Raw genomic sequence first — 19,125 nt, forward strand, 5'->3', positions numbered from 1 at the left:
ATTGTTCTGTTGAAGACAGCAATAACGTTATTTAGACAGAGCAAGCAGCATATAGCTATGATAGAGTCACATTTCATAGTGTCAATTCCAATTTTGCAACAAGGCCAGAAAGTACTGCATGAGATAATCCAGTGTGCATTCAGTTTGAGTCAACACTCATGTTTCAGAGATCAATATTTAGGTTCATTAGCCCAAGGGAAAAAATCAGAACCAAATATTCACTGTGGGGCTATTATAACTTTTGATGTGGCCTTATAGTGAAGTAAGTATAGCAAGTGTGAATAGAAATAGGAAAAGGATTTAAGATCAAACTGACCAAAGTATCCAAATTTTTGACAGTTTCTTTTTTTCCCGTGGGCTAAAAAGAAGCAATCACATATGCTAGTTGCAACTATAACTGGTTTCTAAAGAACATACCTAGCCACTGCACAAAAGATTTCACCATTGACATGATGCTCTTGATGTCCCAGACATATGAGTACATATCGTAGAGGATTGTCCGGTTGGCACAGTTGGAAAGACGAGTGAACATGCCCATCACCAAGTTACACATCTCTTCAAACTTGGCAGCTCGAGCACGCCATTCTTCAATCTAATGAAGAAGATTAACATTTATTCTTTCAAATTTCAATTTTGAAGTCAAAGATTGTCATAAAGTGACTAAATGTACACATCAAATTCCATTTTTTCTATAAGCAAGACTTATGGAGACATTGAGACTAGTACCATATTTATTACCATATTCAGAGCCATGTGACCAGAGTATCTCACACATCCAAAAGAATGAAGACATATTTTATGATGCAAGATATACGGATACCATGTTATAACCTACTGCAAGCTCTTGATATCCGCTGAGTTTTGCTCCAGGACCCCCATGGCTACAAAAAAATCAGTGGATATTCAAATCTCATTGAATACAATGGTGTAGGGAAATGGCATTCATTATATAAAATGACGTAAGTTTGTCCTTGGATTTTAAAAAAATATTTTTAAGTTTTGGATGCTGCAATCCATGGATGAAGAGGGTTGACTGTTCTAACCTTTACAGGCATTTTAGCTTGTATAATGCATTTTGTGTATTTTACTTGGCCCGATAAAATTATCAGATTTGGGATTTTGTTGAATTTTGCTGTATGGCCAACTAACCTACCCCAAATATGTTTTATACAGATCCAGGTCAGTAACGTATTTACTTTATTATTTTATTCAATTTTTAATACAAAATTAATTGCACTTAAAATAAAACACCCACTCACCTTTTCAGAATCTTTTCCTTTGCAATTCACACTAACAACACTACTATTTGCTCTGAGCCACTGGAACTCTCGTAACATTTGTGCCCCTTTGGGCCCATGTTCATATGGGAGATAGAACAAGTCTGCAAGTAACTGTAGGTCTTCCAGAGTCACTGGCTCTGCTTCATATAATGGCTTCTCATGGGGACCAGGAATGAATTGCTCCTTGTTCATTTGCTCATCTGTCTGCATAGGTGCAACATCACTACCACAATCATCCTGCATTGACATCTCAGGAGATTTTGATTCAGCCATGCTTTCTTTATCGGTGTCCATTGGTTTTAGTTCCTCTGACATTTTTGCTTCAGCAATGTCAGTCAATATTTGATTTATATTCTTATCAGTGTCCTCTTGCTTTTCCACCACCATATCCATCGGTTCATCATCCAGTTGCTTCTTCTCTTCCTCTTTGACCAGAGCCTGAGACTCATCACTCAGTGCAGTCGCTTGAGTCATTATAGGCTCTTGGTAAACTGTTGTTACTACTGTGGTGGAATTTAAAGCAGATGGTGCAACCAGAGGAACAGCCACAACACTTGTTTTAGCTCCACTGTGAGCCACCTGCCGACCTGTAAACAAAGAGAAGATTCAGACTCAATTCAACCCTATGAACTATTTCACAGAACCTTTTCCTTGCATCTGAATGATATGTTTACAAACACCATACCCCAACATGTGTAAAATCGTGTAAATGTGACACATTGACGCCTATTTTGAAGAGGCCCGACAGATAATTGTGAAATTCACAAGAATGCATGAATTTCTGAAACAGAAGCAAATTAATATTCAGGTCGATCCTTTAAAGGTAGAACTTTCACTTACATTGTCAACAAAAATGAATGCTGTTTTAAGTGGTAATTACATGTTATTAAAGAACATGGCTAACAAAATGGTGTCATATACATATTTCTTTCCTTTAGGATACTAATACAAAGACTTGCTACTATAACCAATTTTTGCTTGCACTTGAACAATACCGATTTCATCAAAGTTTTCAGGACAATATAAAAGCAAACATAATTTTGAATTGTTTAAAACTAAAATAATGTATCTGTGCATTTTGGAATTGAAACAATAATGCTTTGCAGAAATATTTTCTGCAATTTCTTTGAAGGGTCTGAAAGCTACTTTTCCAATTGTTTCAAAGCTTCTATTGTAGTGAAACTATAGGTCTCACTCACTGCTGTACTGGTGAGGTACTGCAAATTCTTGCAGCCACTCTGTTAGTGACAACTTCAAGGCCATCTGCGGACTGTAGAGAACATCTGTTTCAATATCTTCATCACTCCCTTCATTCTCCAGTTTAATCTGGATTGAAACTGTACTGTCTTCTGTGTCAGCTGTAACGAATGTCAAGAAAAGAATATATTGGTAAGACAAATGCATGAATGTCATGGATATTATTCAAAGATGAAAAGTAAACATAGTTTTGTAACTTATCAAGTCATGAGAATAATCTAAACAAAGAACATACATTAGCATTCTTTTAAAATAAGTTCATGCAAGTACTGTGGTTTGGCCTTGCTACTGAAATGTATGTAATTTTTTTAAAAACTGACTACATAATCTCTACCACAAAGCAACTGGAGGTGACATTTGCTCAAGATTAACAAGTCTACAACCTGCACAACTTAATGTTGTCCACACTTTTCAATTACAGTCAGCCCCCCACTTTCATGAATTTGATTATCAGTGGATTACTGTATTTAATCGCACAATAGTTGTCAGTACACAATAGTCACACACCCTTTTGCAAAAGGCAAAAACGGCACCAAAAGAAGGCCAGTGGGGGAGGGAAATGAACCCCCTCCGGGGGGGGGGGGGGAGTACAACTATGTGAGGAAATATGTTCCCATTTCTGCTTCCTGCCCTACACCACTTTAAAAGGGACTATAAGCCTTGCGAATTCCTATGAAAAATGACATAAGGTAGCAGCAGAGGCTGTGTATGGGGGTGGAGTGGCAATGAAAGGCATAGAAAAATTGTGTGAAATCCTACAATGAAGCTATTTTTACTACATTAACACTGCTTTTAAAAAACAGGAATAAGCAAATTACTATATCTTCCTATCAATCTAGTTGCCTGTTTAAGAGAGTCTAGAACAAAATCACATTTTCTAAAACAAGCCATTTGCTTTGAAGTAGAAATTTCACTTTAGGATGCACAGTATTCTATAAGGATTGTTTTCCAATATAGTTTACATCATATAATCTACTTACTCATTACAACATCTTTCCTCACTCCATTCATATTAGATTTGTACCAGGTTGCAAGAGTGTGAATAGCAACAAAGTTGGTTTCAAATTCACAGTTTGGATTGGTCAGGACTCCCTTTAAACGTGGGATGAGTTCTGTAGATCGACCTTTATACGGCCCAAGAAACAATCTTTTCTGATCATAGTCATTAGCATGAATGTTGTCCCAAATGACTGGAGCTCTGCGAATTATCTTAGAAACTTCTTCAATGGATTCCACAGGAATTTCTTTAGATACTACTTTGGGACCTAAATGTATATAAAAAAGGAAGATAAAAGGACAAAAAATATGATTATGAAATTATTTATACAGCGGACTAGTAAGGCTTCAACAAAGAACTACATATTTTAATGTGAAAGGTTTATTTAATGTGTGATCTTTGCTCAAATCAATCTGGAAAAAGCACAATACTCACCTGTCCATAGCACATCAATTCCAGGTAACAGCTTTTCTCCAACAGTTCGTAAATAAGGAGACTGAGCGACATTTGGATAGCAAAAAGTGCCACAATACTCTGGAATAACGAAAAGTATTTATAAATGAAAGGAAACACATCCCAACATTTTCAATTTTCTAAAAGTCACTAGCATAGAATCATAGAGTTGGAAGAGACCTTGTGGGCCATCCAGTCCAACCCCCTGCCGAGAAACAGGAAAACTGCATTCAAAGCATACCCGACAGATGGTCACCCAGCCTCTGTTTAAAAGCCTCCAAAGAAGGAGCCTCCACCACACTCCAGGGCAGAGAGTTCCACTGCTGAACAGCTCTCACAATCAGGAAGTTCTTCCTAATGTTCAGGTGGAATCTCCTTCCCTGTAGTTTGAAGCCATTGTTCAAGTCTCCAGGGCAGTAGAAAACAAGCTTGCTCTCTCCTCCCTATGACTTCCTCTCACATATTATTTATACATGGCTATTATATCTCCTCTCAGTCTTCTCTTCTGAAGGCTAAACATGCCCAGCTCTTTAAGCCGCTCCTCATAGGGCTTGTTCTCCAGACCCTTGATCATTTTAATCGCCCTCCTCTGGACATATTCCAGCTTGTCAACATCTCTCTTTAATTGTAATGCCCAGAATTGGACACAGTATTCCAGGTGTGGTCTGATCAAGGAAGAACAGAGGGGTAGCATGACTCCCATGGACCTAGGTACTATACTCTTATTTGTGCAGACCAAAATCTCATTAGCTTTTAAAACTGATGCATCACTTTGTTGGCTCCCATTTAACTTGTTGTCCATGAGCTGATTTTATCCCCTACCATTTGGAGACAATCCTTGCTTTATAATGGCCTATGGAAAAGTAGCTGTAAGGAGGCTGCTCCAACTTCCTGTCCCACTAGACAGAACACTTAAGTTTAAATTGTTAGTGGTCCTGGTACTGCAGACATGAAAAGGATGCACACATGAGACCTAAACATGTTGAGCACATTCCCTGAGGTCACTGTGTGTTTCGCATAATGCAATCTATGTCAACATGCCCTGAACCTCAAAAGGCAGGCTATAAATCCTCTAAACAAACATGACACTTAGTAAGCCTTAAATAGTAGCACTAATCTTTCTTCCTTCTAAATCTTCCATGAAAAGGATGCTTATAATGACAGAGCTGAGGACCAAAATTTCTAGTGTAATCAGCAAGGCTAGCCACCTTTGCTGACCAAAAATTCTTCTTATTTATCATGCTGTATAAAAGGATTGCATAATCTTGCCTTCAAGAGATATGATGAGCTGAAAGTAAGTATGCTTCAACATGAACAAGAAAGCTCTTGATCCTACTCCTACTAAAAACCTGCATTTGTATTATCATCATACCTGTGGGACAGAACAGGAATGTTTCTGGCTCTCCTAGATACTGGAAAATTTCATTTGTGATTGAAATCTGGGCATGAGCAAAGGAGCTGAACACCTCTTTGTCTGCTGCACACATATTATGATCAATATCGTCAAACAATAATGCAAAAGATCTGCAACCAAACTGGGAAACCTAGGAAAGAAAGTGGGGATAAAAATGTATTAGAACAAAGACCAATACAACACAAAAATTAATTCATGACAATCTAACAACAGCCATTAATTATTTAAAATTACTCAGGACACAACTTGCTGTGTCAAGCTATTCTTCCTGACAGTAATTTTTGCTTGCATACACTTTACACTATTTTTGTGCCCCAATTGAATTTTTAATTTTCTAGTATAAAACAAGATTAAAATAAGTCACAGTCAGAGGAACATTAGCAAAGTGAGTGTGCTGATGTAAGGCAAGTTAAGCAGATATACTATCCCAGTTGATAACTGAGATATACGGCTACAGTCTTTTTTGCATGTAACAATTACTTATGGGTAGTGTAGACACTGAATTATATTTATTGCTCCTCTGCACTGAATTCCATAGAAAGATGTGTCAGGGAATAAAAATAGATAAAGCATACAGAACTATTATTATAATCTATCTGCCTCATGATTTATTCCCAAGAAACTTCAGTTACGGTAAGTTCCATTCCCCTACTGTGGTAGGACTTCTTGATGGTAATTCCAGTTATAAAATTTCTTTTAATCTAAGACGCTTTTGTCTTTGAGGCACCAGTTTATTTATTTACCGTATTTATATACCGCCCTTCTCAGCCCGGAGGCGACTTAGGGCGGTTTACAAAAGGCAAAATTCAATGCCCTCAACAACATAAAATATAGTTAAAACAAGTCCTCAATGTCTCATTACTAAAATCATTTTCTAGTCATATCGTCTAATCATTCCATGGATCTAAAATAGCCTGTTACACTGCACCTGCAAATTCTTGTTCAAAAAGCCAGGTTTTGACTCTCTTTCGAAATGTTAGGAGGGAGGGGGCTGTTCTAATACCCCTAGGGAGGGTGATCCATAGCCAAGGGGCCACTGTTGAGAAGGCCCTGTCTCTCAAACACCAAGGTGCTTACATCTTGTCTGCAGGGCCCTCCAGACGATTTTAAAGACCTAGATGGTTCATAGGGAGAGATGCGTTCGGACAGGTAAGCTGGGCTGAAATGGTTTAATGCTTTAAACACTAAAGCCAGCACTTTGAATTGTGCCCGGTAGCAGACTGGCAGCCAATGGAGTTGGCGCAACAGAGGGGTTGTACACTCCCTGAGCGCCACTCCTGTTAATAACCTGGCAGCTGCTTGTTGGACCATTTGAAGCTTCCGACCAGTCTTCAAGGGCAGTCCCACGTAGAGCGCACTGCAGTAGTCTATACGGGATGCAACAATGGGCTTTTAGATAACAAGCAAGTATTTCTCTCTGATGTTTGACTGTACTGCTTTTACTATATTTTAGCATGTACTTTATGTAACTTACAAATTGAGTTTTTAAATTTTTGACATCAAACTTTTGATTCAAAATATTTGTAGATTCTAACTTTTAACGGGTGTTTTTCTTTAAGGCTCTTAGCCACACTGAATTTTTATGAGAGACAGACGGCTAGAAACTGAGTAAGAAAAAGCCCTTTTGAACAAACCATGCTAAGAAAATCCCATGACAGCCTTAGAGCCATCCTAACTGAAGAATTCCGAGCTATGCTGCGCATGCGCAGAGAGATACCAATAGTGCGGATTCACAGCATAGCCACGCAGGGAAAATGAAAAATACCTGGTCCAGCTTGCGTTTCAATGTAGACACTTCCTTGGGGTTTGAGAAAGTAATATCGAGCCCAGGAGAAATGGCATAGATAAACTCTATCTCATATTCTTGAGCAGCTGCGATCAGAGTCATGAGTTGCTCTAGAAATCAAAGTTAATTATTTTAGCAAGAATCAACCAAGGAAAAAATAAATCACAGATACACTATAATATTTCTAAATATCAACAAAAAGATTTTTAAATATTAAGAGGGGATAAAACATGAAAAATTAGTATCTTAACAGCAAAGATTCATTTTTATATGATCTCTACCAGTGATAAATAAAATAGATATGCACACACTAACAGACAGTCAGAACAAATTGCATAACTGTAACAGAGGTTCTTCTACTGATTTATAAACTTAAACATTTGGGTTATTGATACCTGCAGTGCACTGTTCAGAACCTTTTAGAGCTATTATATACAGTTTTTGGTGGGATTCCCATTCACCCTTGGGCACCTCATATCCTCACTTTCTGTCAACTCACTCTTCCATGGACGCCTAAATAACAGCTTTTAAGTATATACGGAGAAGCGGGACATGAAGGTGACAAGATGGACAGGGTTGTGTACTTTCACAGATAACCACTTGAAGAACCGCAGTCACCGGTATACAACCTGTCCCCTTTCTTTGTGATCTCTGTGATTCATACAAAGCTATTATCCTTAGGTAGAGGGAGCGTCATATTAAACTCTTTTCCCAAAGCCAGCATCAGCCCTGTTCATCTAGTATTTAATGAATTGTGAGATTGTCTGGATGGTTTAGAAGCTTGTTACTGTTGCCTTGAGACAAATGCAACAGAAGGGCAAACCACAGCTGCCTGGGGCAACACAAAACAATCAGAATGCACTTCGAATTGTGTCTTCAAAACGTGGATATAACTCTGGTGATGAGAGGAAAAGAATACATAAGGTGACCTCCCAAATGAAAAAGATAGGAAACATCTACAGTGGGCAATCAGGATGGCGGCAAAGAGACCCACTTCTGGGCTGTTCCACACAGTCAAGTCTATTTTCAAAATGTCAGGATGGAGCTTCCATTCACAACACAATATGACTTATTGAGAGCATTCACTAGGACATTCTCCTCTTCCATAAAAGGGATTGCTATGATGCACATGTTCCTTTTCACGCACCAAACCTATAGATGGTGCATGAAACTAAGCAAGATGTCAGCTTCATTCTGCCTTGTTTGAGCAGGTAGCTCAGGAAAGAAGGCTGTTGAGCAACAGAAGGGCAGGTGGCACACCAACAGAATCCCTATTCTGTCCTTGCTACCCACCTTTAGGTATACAGAAACTCTGCAGACTGTGAGCTGAGTCACCTAGTCAGGGGGATAGAATCACAACAACCACTGCAACTCCCTGCACCTGCGTCTCGCTTGCTGCTGTACAAAATAAAACGAGCTGAGAGAGATTAACTCCCATCATTTTCATCCAACAGGTCTCTGTAGTGCAGGATATCCAGAATCAGGTCTTGGGTGGCATTTGCTTTTTCTATTTACTGACCTGACATTCAACAGCCAGGTTCTTTGATCTGAGAGATAGTTTGGGGGCTATAAGCACCCTATTTTGTTCCCCACTATGATGGTACTTTGATCATCATCTCTCTCTGCTCTCTATGACTCCAATGGTTGCTCCATGCACTCTCTTTCTTTTGGGAAGTACCAATCATAGTCATCGTCTTTATAATCATAGCCAGAAGATGTACAATTTTCAAACTGGAGACAAGGCGAATCTACTGGAATGATCGTATTTGTCATGGCCCTCAAGGAAACAACTATATCAACACGAGACAGATCCACAATGATATCAAGTCCGAATTATACATGACTCAGAAAATGTAGAGGATGTGTCAGACAAAGAAGTAGTCTGGAGACGGCAGCAGGAACTGTGAGGTGAGCAATGAGGTGGAGATGGTGGATGACAAGCCAGAGAGGAAACAGAAAGTATATCACTAATTTGCAAAGGAGATGAACAGAAGGGATCACATTAGATGACCTCAGATGTTGTACAGTAGGGGAATTGGCAATTTTCTCCTCTGATGGAGAACTGGTCCTTTCACATAAACTCAAACAAGAGGATCAGGCCGCGAGTATCAGTTTACATGAAATTATTTCCTTTCGCCTTTCACAAGAAATCCAAAAATTGATGTCCTACCTAAAGGTAGTATCTTTATCCCTTTCAGTCATCTTGCAAAACAAGTTTTTGTAAAAATATAATGACTTTTTAGGGTTTGAAATTAATACATTTTCTTTTGCTGCTTTAATCCTCAAATGAATGAGTTGGTGGGTTAATTTAAAGATCTAAATTAACCTTTTGTGCACGAATATGCAAAAGCATTATAGTGTTACAGAGGCCTAGTTACAAATCATTGATTACAAGTGGATATTCAATTTATGGATTGGTGCAGACATATGCTGCACTAGAGTTCACTGAAAAATGAAATAATGTGGTAAATCTATGCACACATTTGTAGGATAAAGCACACAGTCTTGTGGGCCATGGTTAGGACACTGTAGATCTTGACTCACTGAACAAGTGCACATTTCAATGAATAACTACTTTAAAATTGTAAGATTAATTACCAGCTTCCTCCACAGAATACATTTCTCGCCAAAACATCCTGTGTTTGTAGTCATCTTTTGGTGCATATAGATATGTATTTAATCCCCATTTCTGAAGTCTATGAAACAGAGAAAAACAGTAGTTTTAAGTGTACTGGTCTAACTCACAGCTCTCTGAACTGTATAGCTAAGTATACTTAAGGATGATGACTTCTAGTACAGGGAAACTACAGCCCTAGGGCCACATGCAGCTCTCTGAAAATATCACTGTTCCTTTCCTAGAAAACGGTTTCTTTGGCAGGAAAAAGAGAGGGGCAGAGAAACAATCATAACAAGGAAGATAAATTTAACTAATGTGACAATTATTATTATTATTATTAATAATAATAATAATAATAAATGGGGACTGTATGTATATCATGCAGCTTGTCTTTTAGAACTCATGCGTGAGCTGGGGCTCAAAGGGTATTTTACATTACAGTTATCCCTAAGAATCTGTAGAATCATAATATCTGGCAATGCCGGTTTAGAGGTGAATGTTTCCTCATTCCGAGGACACATATCTACAGCCAATGATTCACTATCTTTCCCCAGTTTATTTATTTTGTGTCAAAAGCATTGTATAAATAAATAAGTAAAAAACTGCTAAAATAAAGGGAGCACAAGTGGCTAAATAATTTAAGACCAAAAATGGGCAACAGCGACCACATGTCTGTAGCTTTAAACAGTTATTCCTCTGTGCATGAGGCAGGGCATTGTGGGCAAGCACACAGATGCTAAGTCGTTTGTTCTGCTCCACAATAGTATTATTTTATTTATTTATTTATTCAAACTTATATGCCGCCACTCCCCTGGGGCTCGGAGCGGCTTACAAGAACAGGCTAAAATCTAACACCATTTAAAAACAACTTAAAAACAAAAAATTATTTATTTATTTAAAACTTTTATATACCGTTCTTCTCTAACCTCCGTAGAGGGACTCAGGACGGTTCACAACTAGGATTCAATGCTAACAAATAAAGCCATGTAAACATCATACATAACAATAGATAAAAATACAATAAAATAACATACATATAAAACCAGTTCGCCAAGTTAAAGGTGGAGGATTCTTCCAGACAGTGCCATTTTGCCAGGTTGTCTTTTGAGCTACTTCTGAGTCTGGTCAGGGACTTCCAAGTTGCTCATTTTTTGTTTGCCCCTGGAGGAAGGCCCTCGTATCCCACAGGGTTATCTTGCTGTTGCTGGGGGAGCATTTAGAGGAGTGGTGGTTCTCATGAAACTCTTCCTTGATTTAAGTCTACTGGGAGGGGCCTGATTTCCCTAGTATGATCACTTTTATTCAGAATATGCAGTCATTTAGTCTTTTACAAACTACAAGAATGCTTTCAAAGGTTACAGTGCTATCAATGTATTTATGATTATATTTCCCAGTAGTTTTATGTAAACCATGGGTGAGCAATATGTATCACACACACTTTATGTTCATGGTGTTTAATTTGGTAGCTCTGACCAGTTTCCTATACCCACACTACAATGCCCACCATATACATTGTTGTTTAATGATTTTATCAGAATCTGTACATATTTTATATCTTCATTTGCTTTAAACTCTTAACCTAATTAATTTACTTCTGTTTCAAGTGTATATGGTTTAATCTATACATTGCTTTGGGGTGTTAGATATAGAGTAGGGTGTAAGTAAAACAGAAAGGCAGGGTCTCTATATCAAAGATTTAAGAAGGAAATCTCTAGGTAATCTAATCTTCCTTAAAAAGAGTCCATCTCACTCCAATATGTTCCATTTATCTGTTTTTAAAACACAGTAATCTGAAAGCAGCAGCAAAGATCAACTTTTAAAAAACCATGATCACATTCTGCATGGCTCCTATATACTTTGCTTGCTTTTAAAAATTGAGTAATTTTTGTATTGATTTTTATATTTTTGTCACTTGCTTTTGGGATCATATGCCTTACTTAACCCTCAAGAGATTTTGTTTTAAACAGCTTAATAATCACATAGTAGAATGCTGCAGAATAAAGAATGGGTTACATACCTTCTAAAAAGCTCCTTTCTTTGTTCCATAACCCAAGGCCTTCCATAAAATCCTGTTGGAAACATTAAAGATAGACAGCTTCAGATATTATACTTCAACTTAAGCAAGTATAAAGCTCAATTCTAGAGTACAAAAGCTTTAAAAATCTATTGCACTATACAGCTATTTCTAAAAGGCCTCAAATATATTTTGATGAGACAAAAGATTAATATTTTTCTTCCCCTAGTGTGAACTAAGTATACGACCAGAGTGCCTATGGCATTAATACAACCCTACTCACAATTCTTAAGTGCTTGTTGACTGTTCACCACACATATAAATGCATCCAATACTCAAGTGCTTGACATTATAGCTAGCTGTCATATGCAATAACCATCTCCTGTAGTTTTGTGAGGACAGTTCAGGCATCAAAAATCCTTCTGAAATGCTTAGCTATGCTTTCTAAGATCAGAACCACATTTCCCTATAAGAATGATGAGAAAACTGTTTACAGTATTCCTCGAGGTTTGATTCTTAAAAAAACTCATGGAGACCCACCTCTGTGGATATTCATATCTCATTAAACTAAACAGACACCTCACTTTATATTACTATCAAAAATGTAACCACTTGTTTCCTTCTTTTGAATGTGAGAAACTCCTGTCTTCCGTATAACCATTTGTTGCTATGTGTACTTGTGGGTCAACTCCAACTTATATCATAGCTGCATAAATGAGCAAAAGCCATCCTCAAGGTTGGATGGGAATGGTCCTTTGGTGGTGCAGTAACCAATAAAAATCTACTGCCCTATTCAGCTCTGAAATTGGAACGGGGGCATGGGGAGAAAAGAGGAAACACACTGTAAGGTCAGAGTCAAGAAGGAAGGGTTCCGTCAGCCACATTTTTAACCGAATCATGTATGAAAGCCTTATAGGAAGCAAAAGACTTCTTTAACAGTAGCAACACAATGAATGTAGTGTGGGAAGGAATGAATGTAGTGTGACCATTTCTATCAGTCATTTTTGATTGCTAACACCACCAATATGGCAGTTTTCATGGGAAGCATTTTATGCCAAAATGATGGAGGGAGAGACTGGATATACTTTACTGGATATACTGTACTGGATATACTTTAGCACAAATGCCAACACAATCAAAATGAGTTACACTGCAGTTGAGCATTTTCTTTAAAGCAAAAGATTGCGAACAACAGGCATTTTTAACATTATATCAATTATTTTTAAAAAACACAAATTTCGCTTGTAATGCACCTTTTTCATCATATGGCTTCTCTTCCTTCCCATCCAAATTCTTTATAAGTTATTATTAGCTTAGGTACAACTGCAAACCTCTGTTCTACTTGGGCTGGAACTACAGCCTATAACCCAAATTCTGAGTACAGTGTTCCCTCACTACTTCGCGATTCACTTTTAGCAGACTCGCTGTTTCACGGGTTTAAATATTTACGTCCAGTGGAGGCCAGGGACCCCGGAAGTGCAACAGCCTGCCTCCCTGGCCTCCACAGACCCCGGAAGTGCGGTGGCCTGAGGCGCTGTGGGGAAGGCCTGTCTCCATGGCCTGCTGCCGCCTGCGTGGCTCCGGAGGCTCTGCAAAGGCCAGAGAGGCAGGCAGGTGCCCTTGGGGTGGGATGGGCCAGGAGGCGGGTAAGGAAGTGCGGGTAAGAAAATAATATATGAAATATATAAAATCTTAATATATAAAAGGCAACGCATGGCAGGGGACAGGTAGTAATGTATAAATATTAAAATTAATATGGCTTCTCTACTTCGTGGATTTTCACTTATCGCGGGTGGTCCTAGAACGGAACCCCCGCGATAAGTGAGGGAACACTGTACATCGATCTTCTTTGTCATAGAAAAGAAATATACAACTTGCCACAGGATGCGCAAATTAGAAAGACAACTAAATACAGATTACTCTCTGGATAAAAACGATTAACTCCTATCCAGACTTTGAATTATCTTGTTTTAATTACTGCTACATAAATAAATCTTCTTACATTAGATTTGAAGATTATACAAGATTATACAAAAACAATGAATCCACTCCTTACTAACTCGTACATTGTTGAAACAAACCCTATACAGGCAGTCCTCGAGTTACAAACATGACTTACGAATGACTCATAGTCAAGAATGGGGGGGGGGGGGGGGGGAGGGGAGAGGGACACAACTACAGGAAGTGTGAGAAATCTATGCCTTGGAAGGGAAATTCTTCCCTGAAGCTTTATCGCCAAAACTTGTTTCCACAACAAGCCATTTTTTTTTCAAAATCCAATTATCACAGGGGCAGAAAAGTGAGATGATATTTTCTGAACAGGGGCACAGCAAAGTAAACACCACAGGGGTTTTAACCCTTCCTATGCTTTCCAAACCTCATATACACATACATACATATGTACTTGGCTGGAGGTACATTTAAAAATGTATCTGTTCCAACTTACATTCCAATTGAATTTAAGAACAAACATACAGAACATATCTTGTTCATAACTTGAAGACAGCCTCTACTATTCATCCTGAGAAGAACCTCGGAGGACCAAAAAGTAATGGCACTCAAATCACAACGTATTTAGTGCCACTGCTTTTTGGTGCTTTGACATTCTGCAGACTATAAGGACAGCATAGTATAAAAAGATGTAACAAACTGTATTGTTCACATTGTGCTGGAAGGACCCCAAAATGTATAATCAAGCGCATATATCTACAATGAAGACTACTGTACTCTTATGCATCATCTAATCATTTGAGTAGCATCAAACATCAACTAGGTTCGTCACTGAACGTGCTGAGGGTTTCTTGGATGTCTTCTTAGCATACACCACAATTTCTTAACGTTTTTGCTTGGGGCACTTATGCAATAAGTAGAGCATATGTCACGGAGAAGCTTACACTGTTTAAACATCTGTAAATCATGTTTGTAACTATTCTGTTGTAACTATTATGGCCCAGCTTACTTGTCCGAACGTATCTCCCCCTATGAACCATCTTGAATATTAAGATCATCCAGGGAGGCCCTGCTCTCGGTCCCGCCTCCTTTGCAGGCAGGACTGGTGGGAATGAGAGACAGGGCCTCCTCAGTGGTGACCCCTCAGCTATGGACCTCCCTCCCCAGTGACATTAAGATTAGGTCCGTGGATGGCGTGATTTTAACATGGAATGGAATGTTTTTAAATGTTAATATGTTTCAATTTTAATCTAATTTAATTTTTTACAATTGTTATGTGTTTTAAGGCATGGAATAATTACCTCTATTTAAGCCACCTTCTGTCCCCTTCGGGATAGAGAAAGGCAGGGTATAAACAAAGTAAATAAATAAATAAATGAATAAACGTAATGAACTTTCTCGCTGTGGGTGCATCCATCATTCTACACTATAGAATTAATACAGTCCAGCACCACTTTAAATGCCCTGGCTCAGTGCTATGGAATCCTTGGAGTTGGAGGGTGAGACGACAGCACATTTTTGGCAGAGAAAGCTAAAGAACGTGTAAAACTACAACTAGATCAGCCCTCTCCCTTCTGACCTTCTGAAAGAGAGTGGCCTTGGGCCATTGGAGAGCAACTGTAGTGCAATAGATGGATATGGAAGTATGTGCAATGGTAACTGGAATGCCCAAGACTACCAGTGCGGATCGTGTGGTTAATAGTGAATGTAATGTTTTTAAATGTTTTAATGTGTTTTAAATTCTAGTTCAAACTGTCTACTTCGATAGCACATTGCCCCCACCCTAGAAACTTTTAAGAGGGATCTTAAAACCTCGCTTTTCCATTGCGCTTTGAGAGAGTAGCCATACTCCCCCTCAATGTTTTTGTCGCCAGAGTATATTTCCCCACCTGTACGAAGGTCTATTTTCGACCCCGTTTCTTTATGAGTTTCTCCCTCACAAACAATCTGCTCCATTCCTATCTCACCCTAATTGAATTTTTTAGTATTAGTATTTTATCTTGCATATGCGGCCCAATCATTGTTATTTTACTGTGTATGATTCTGTTTTGCATTTTATATTGTTTTTCGTGTTCATATATTGTATGTATTTTACTGTATTCTGGTTTTTATTTTATTGTAATATGCTGTTGGGCTTGGCCTCCTGTAAGTCGCCCCGAGGCCCCGTTGGGGAGATGGTGGCAGGGTACTAAATAAAATTTATTATTATTATTATTATTACTAGCTGTACCCACAACACTTTGCTGTGGCCAACCTTCCCCTCTTCTTTCCCTCCTTCCTTCATTCCTGTCTTCCCTTCTCTATCTCTTTCCTTCCTTCCCCCCCCCCTTTTTTCTCTTCTGCTGTCTCTTTTCTTCCCTCCCTCTTTCTCTTCATCTTCCCCCTTTCCCCACTTTTTTTCTTTCCTTCTTTTTCCTTCCTTCCCCTCTTTCTCTCCTTTCTTCCTTGACTGCCTCTTTCCTTCCTTCTCCATTTCCTTTTCTTTCCCTCCCTCTTTCTTTCTTTTCTCCCCTTCCTTCACTTTTTTCTGTATTGTCATTTAACTTTTCATCATTTACCTTTTGGGGGCTTTTTAAGTCCCTTCTACTGTGTTTTTATGAGTGAAGGACATACATTGGGTTGTTAGGTGTCTTGTGTCCAAATTTGGTGACAATTCACCCAGTGGTTGTTGAGTTCTGTTAATCCCACATTACATTTTTATTTATATAGATAGTTTTAAGGCCTCGAAGAGTTGCCTGTCTGTAAAGCCACCTTCGGTCCTCTCCAGGGTTGAGAAAGACGGGGCATAAATGTGGCAAATAAATAAATAAAATCTTCCGTGATCACATAGCATTGAGGATGCATCTCCACTGTAGAATGAGGCCCTACAGCACATTAAGTGCTATAGCTCCGTGCTTTGTGGGCTCACGGGAGTTGTAGTTTTACAAGATCTATAGCAGGCCTGGGCAAACTTGGGCCTTGCAGGTGTTTTGGACTTCGACTCCCACAATTCCCAACAGCCTCAGGCCCCTTCCTGTCCCCCCTCAGCCGCTTAGGAAAGGGCCTGAGGCTGTTAGGAATTGTGGGAGTCGAAGTCCAAAACACCTGCAAGGCCCAAGTTTGCCCAGGCCTGATCTAACCGATGCGAAACCGACTGAACCCTTTATTTTCTGTTTTCGCTCCCCAGGCGGGGCCTGAGGCCACAAGAAGGGGGGAAAGAATGGCGGGCGGCTTTGTTTGGCGGCGGCTCGGCCTCCTTCTCGGGCCTCTCCTTACTTCCTACCTTCCACGACCCCGCAGAGGAAGCGCCGCGCTCCGCGGCTGCCCACGGCGGCGGCGACGCGCTCCGGATCCGCTTCCGGCCCCGTAGCGTCAGGCCTGGCCGGGGCCTGCTCGTTGGCGGAGGAGGAGGCGGCGGCGACGGGGTCGGGACTGCCCCCGGGCGCGCCCTGCGGCTCCCCGCGCGCCTCCTCGGCCATCCCGGCTAGGCCCGCGTCAGGACTCCCGTCCGCCGCCATCGCCCTTCTTCTCCCACTCTCTCCTCTCTCAGCGGGACGGGCTGCGCCTGCGCGGGGAAAAAAACCAGCCCCAACCGGTCGGCGCCAGTACCAACCGCCTTGTTCGGGCGCCGGCCAATCGGGACGGTGGGCGCTGGTCACGTGTAACCTCCTCCTCCCTCCTTTCCTCTCTCTCTCTCTTGCACGCGCCAAGCGGAGGAGTGAGGCACTCAACAAAAACAGGAACGAATAGACTGCAACCGGGCTGGGTGAAGTGAGAGAGGAAAAAACCTACTGCGCATGCGCGACGGACTGGTCGCCTTCTCGTTGCGCATGTCCTGTAGGGTCGGAGGAGCAGGGTCGTGCCATTGCGCAGGCGCAAAGAATAACGCCCCGACCCACTGCGCATGCTTGCGGCGGGTGGGAGCCAGGGCGCATGCGTGATTGGCGCCGAGGGGCAATGGAGGCGTAAATAAACAAAGTAGTGGGTGTCACTGCGCAAGCGCAAACGGAATCAGCTCCGGAGTTGAATTGAATTCTTCCTCTGCGCAAAGGGCGGAGCTTGGCGCCTCGGAAGGGGAGGCCGGTTGGCTTTGTGGCTCGGTTATTTTTGTGGCCTGACCCACTTTCCTGCGTTGCTGAGCAACGTTGGGGGCCTTCGTGGGCCTCAAATTCAGATTAGACACCACAGTAAGAGCAAAACACCCCGCCCAGGTGAGCTCAGGGCCGGGCCCTTCGCAAAGACACTTCTTACAAGTTTAGGTGGATAAAATGAAGGTGATTTTTCTAAATGAGGATGTTTTTTTATGGAGAGTGACATTTTTTAATCTGCAACTACTTGATCCCCCAAATACTATGGCCTCAGATTATGGGTCCATCAAAGTCACGTTTCAGAGCTCTGATTTCTTAAAAGGAAATAGATCAAAAGGTTTTGGTATCCGCACTGTAGAATTAATAATAATAATGTATTTATCGAGTCATCAGCAACCAGTCAATTATATTACATTTCTAACAACAAAGCAAACAAACAGACAAAATACAGAATACAAAATTTGTGAGTTTGGTAGTTGATTAGATGTCCTTTGACCAGTATCTAGCCACTTGGAGTGCTTCTGGTGTTGCTGCAAGAAGGTCCTCCATTGTGCATATAATAATACTTTATTTATAACCCGCCAGTATCCGAGGTCCAGTATCCGAGGGGCTTCCTTGGATTCCGGTGGAAAGGAGTAGTAGAGCTGTGTGTCATCTGCATAGAGGTGGCACCTAGCTCCAAAACTCCGGATGACCTCTCCCAGCGGTTTCATATAGATGTTGAAAAGCATGGGGGACAGTATGGAACCTTGCGGAACCCCACAGGTCAATGGCCAGGGGTCCGAGCAGGTGTCACCCAGCTTTACCATCTGGGAACGATCCTCCAGAAAGGACCGAAGTCACAGTAAAACCGTGTTCCCAAGTCCCATTCTGGAGAGCCGGCCCAGAAGGATACCATGATCGATGGTATCAAAAGCCTCTGAGATATCCAAGAGAACCAGCAGGGTCATGCTCCCCCTGTCCAGTTCCCTGCGGAGGTCATCCACCAAGGCGACCAAAGCCGTCTCGGTACTGTGCCTGGGTCTCAAACCAGACTGTGATCGATCTAGAAAGTTTGACAACACTTTAAATTCCACGGTTTGATGCTACGGAATCGTGGGAGTTGCAGGCTTACTAGATCTTTAGTCTTCTCTGCCAAAGTGGGTTGGTGACCCGACAATCTGCAGCTTCTAGGATTCCATTTCATTGAGCTATTGAAGCTCAATTCTACAGTGTGGGTGTCAGGGGCGGCTCAACCCATTACGCAAAGTAAGCATTTGCAGTATAGTTTATTTTGCCATGGGGCGCTCT

At 40.7% G+C, this 19,125-nt stretch overlaps 1 protein-coding gene across 1 annotated transcript in view; it reads right to left on the reverse strand.

Moving 5' to 3' along the window:
- The window catches only part of OGA (O-GlcNAcase), a 29,440-nt gene extending 11,882 nt beyond the window's left edge, over window positions 1-17,558 (reverse strand). Inside the window, exons 1-10 of the mRNA XM_060768254.2 lie at window positions 17,031-17,558; window positions 11,822-11,873; window positions 9,786-9,883; window positions 7,167-7,297; window positions 5,360-5,531; window positions 3,970-4,068; window positions 3,518-3,802; window positions 2,480-2,638; window positions 1,260-1,867; window positions 418-592 (exon numbers count right to left, since the gene is read on the reverse strand). Of these exons, the coding sequence (XP_060624237.1) occupies window positions 418-592; window positions 1,260-1,867; window positions 2,480-2,638; window positions 3,518-3,802; window positions 3,970-4,068; window positions 5,360-5,531; window positions 7,167-7,297; window positions 9,786-9,883; window positions 11,822-11,873; window positions 17,031-17,265 (2,014 nt within the window). The 5' untranslated portion in view covers window positions 17,266-17,558. The remainder of the gene's footprint in view (window positions 1-417; window positions 593-1,259; window positions 1,868-2,479; window positions 2,639-3,517; window positions 3,803-3,969; window positions 4,069-5,359; window positions 5,532-7,166; window positions 7,298-9,785; window positions 9,884-11,821; window positions 11,874-17,030) is intronic.
- Window positions 17,559-19,125: the final 1,567 nt, after the last annotated feature.

The sequence above is a fragment of the Anolis sagrei genome, chromosome 3, assembly GCF_037176765.1.
Source record: "Anolis sagrei isolate rAnoSag1 chromosome 3, rAnoSag1.mat, whole genome shotgun sequence".
In the NCBI taxonomy this organism is placed as follows: Eukaryota; Metazoa; Chordata; class Lepidosauria; order Squamata; family Dactyloidae; genus Anolis; species Anolis sagrei.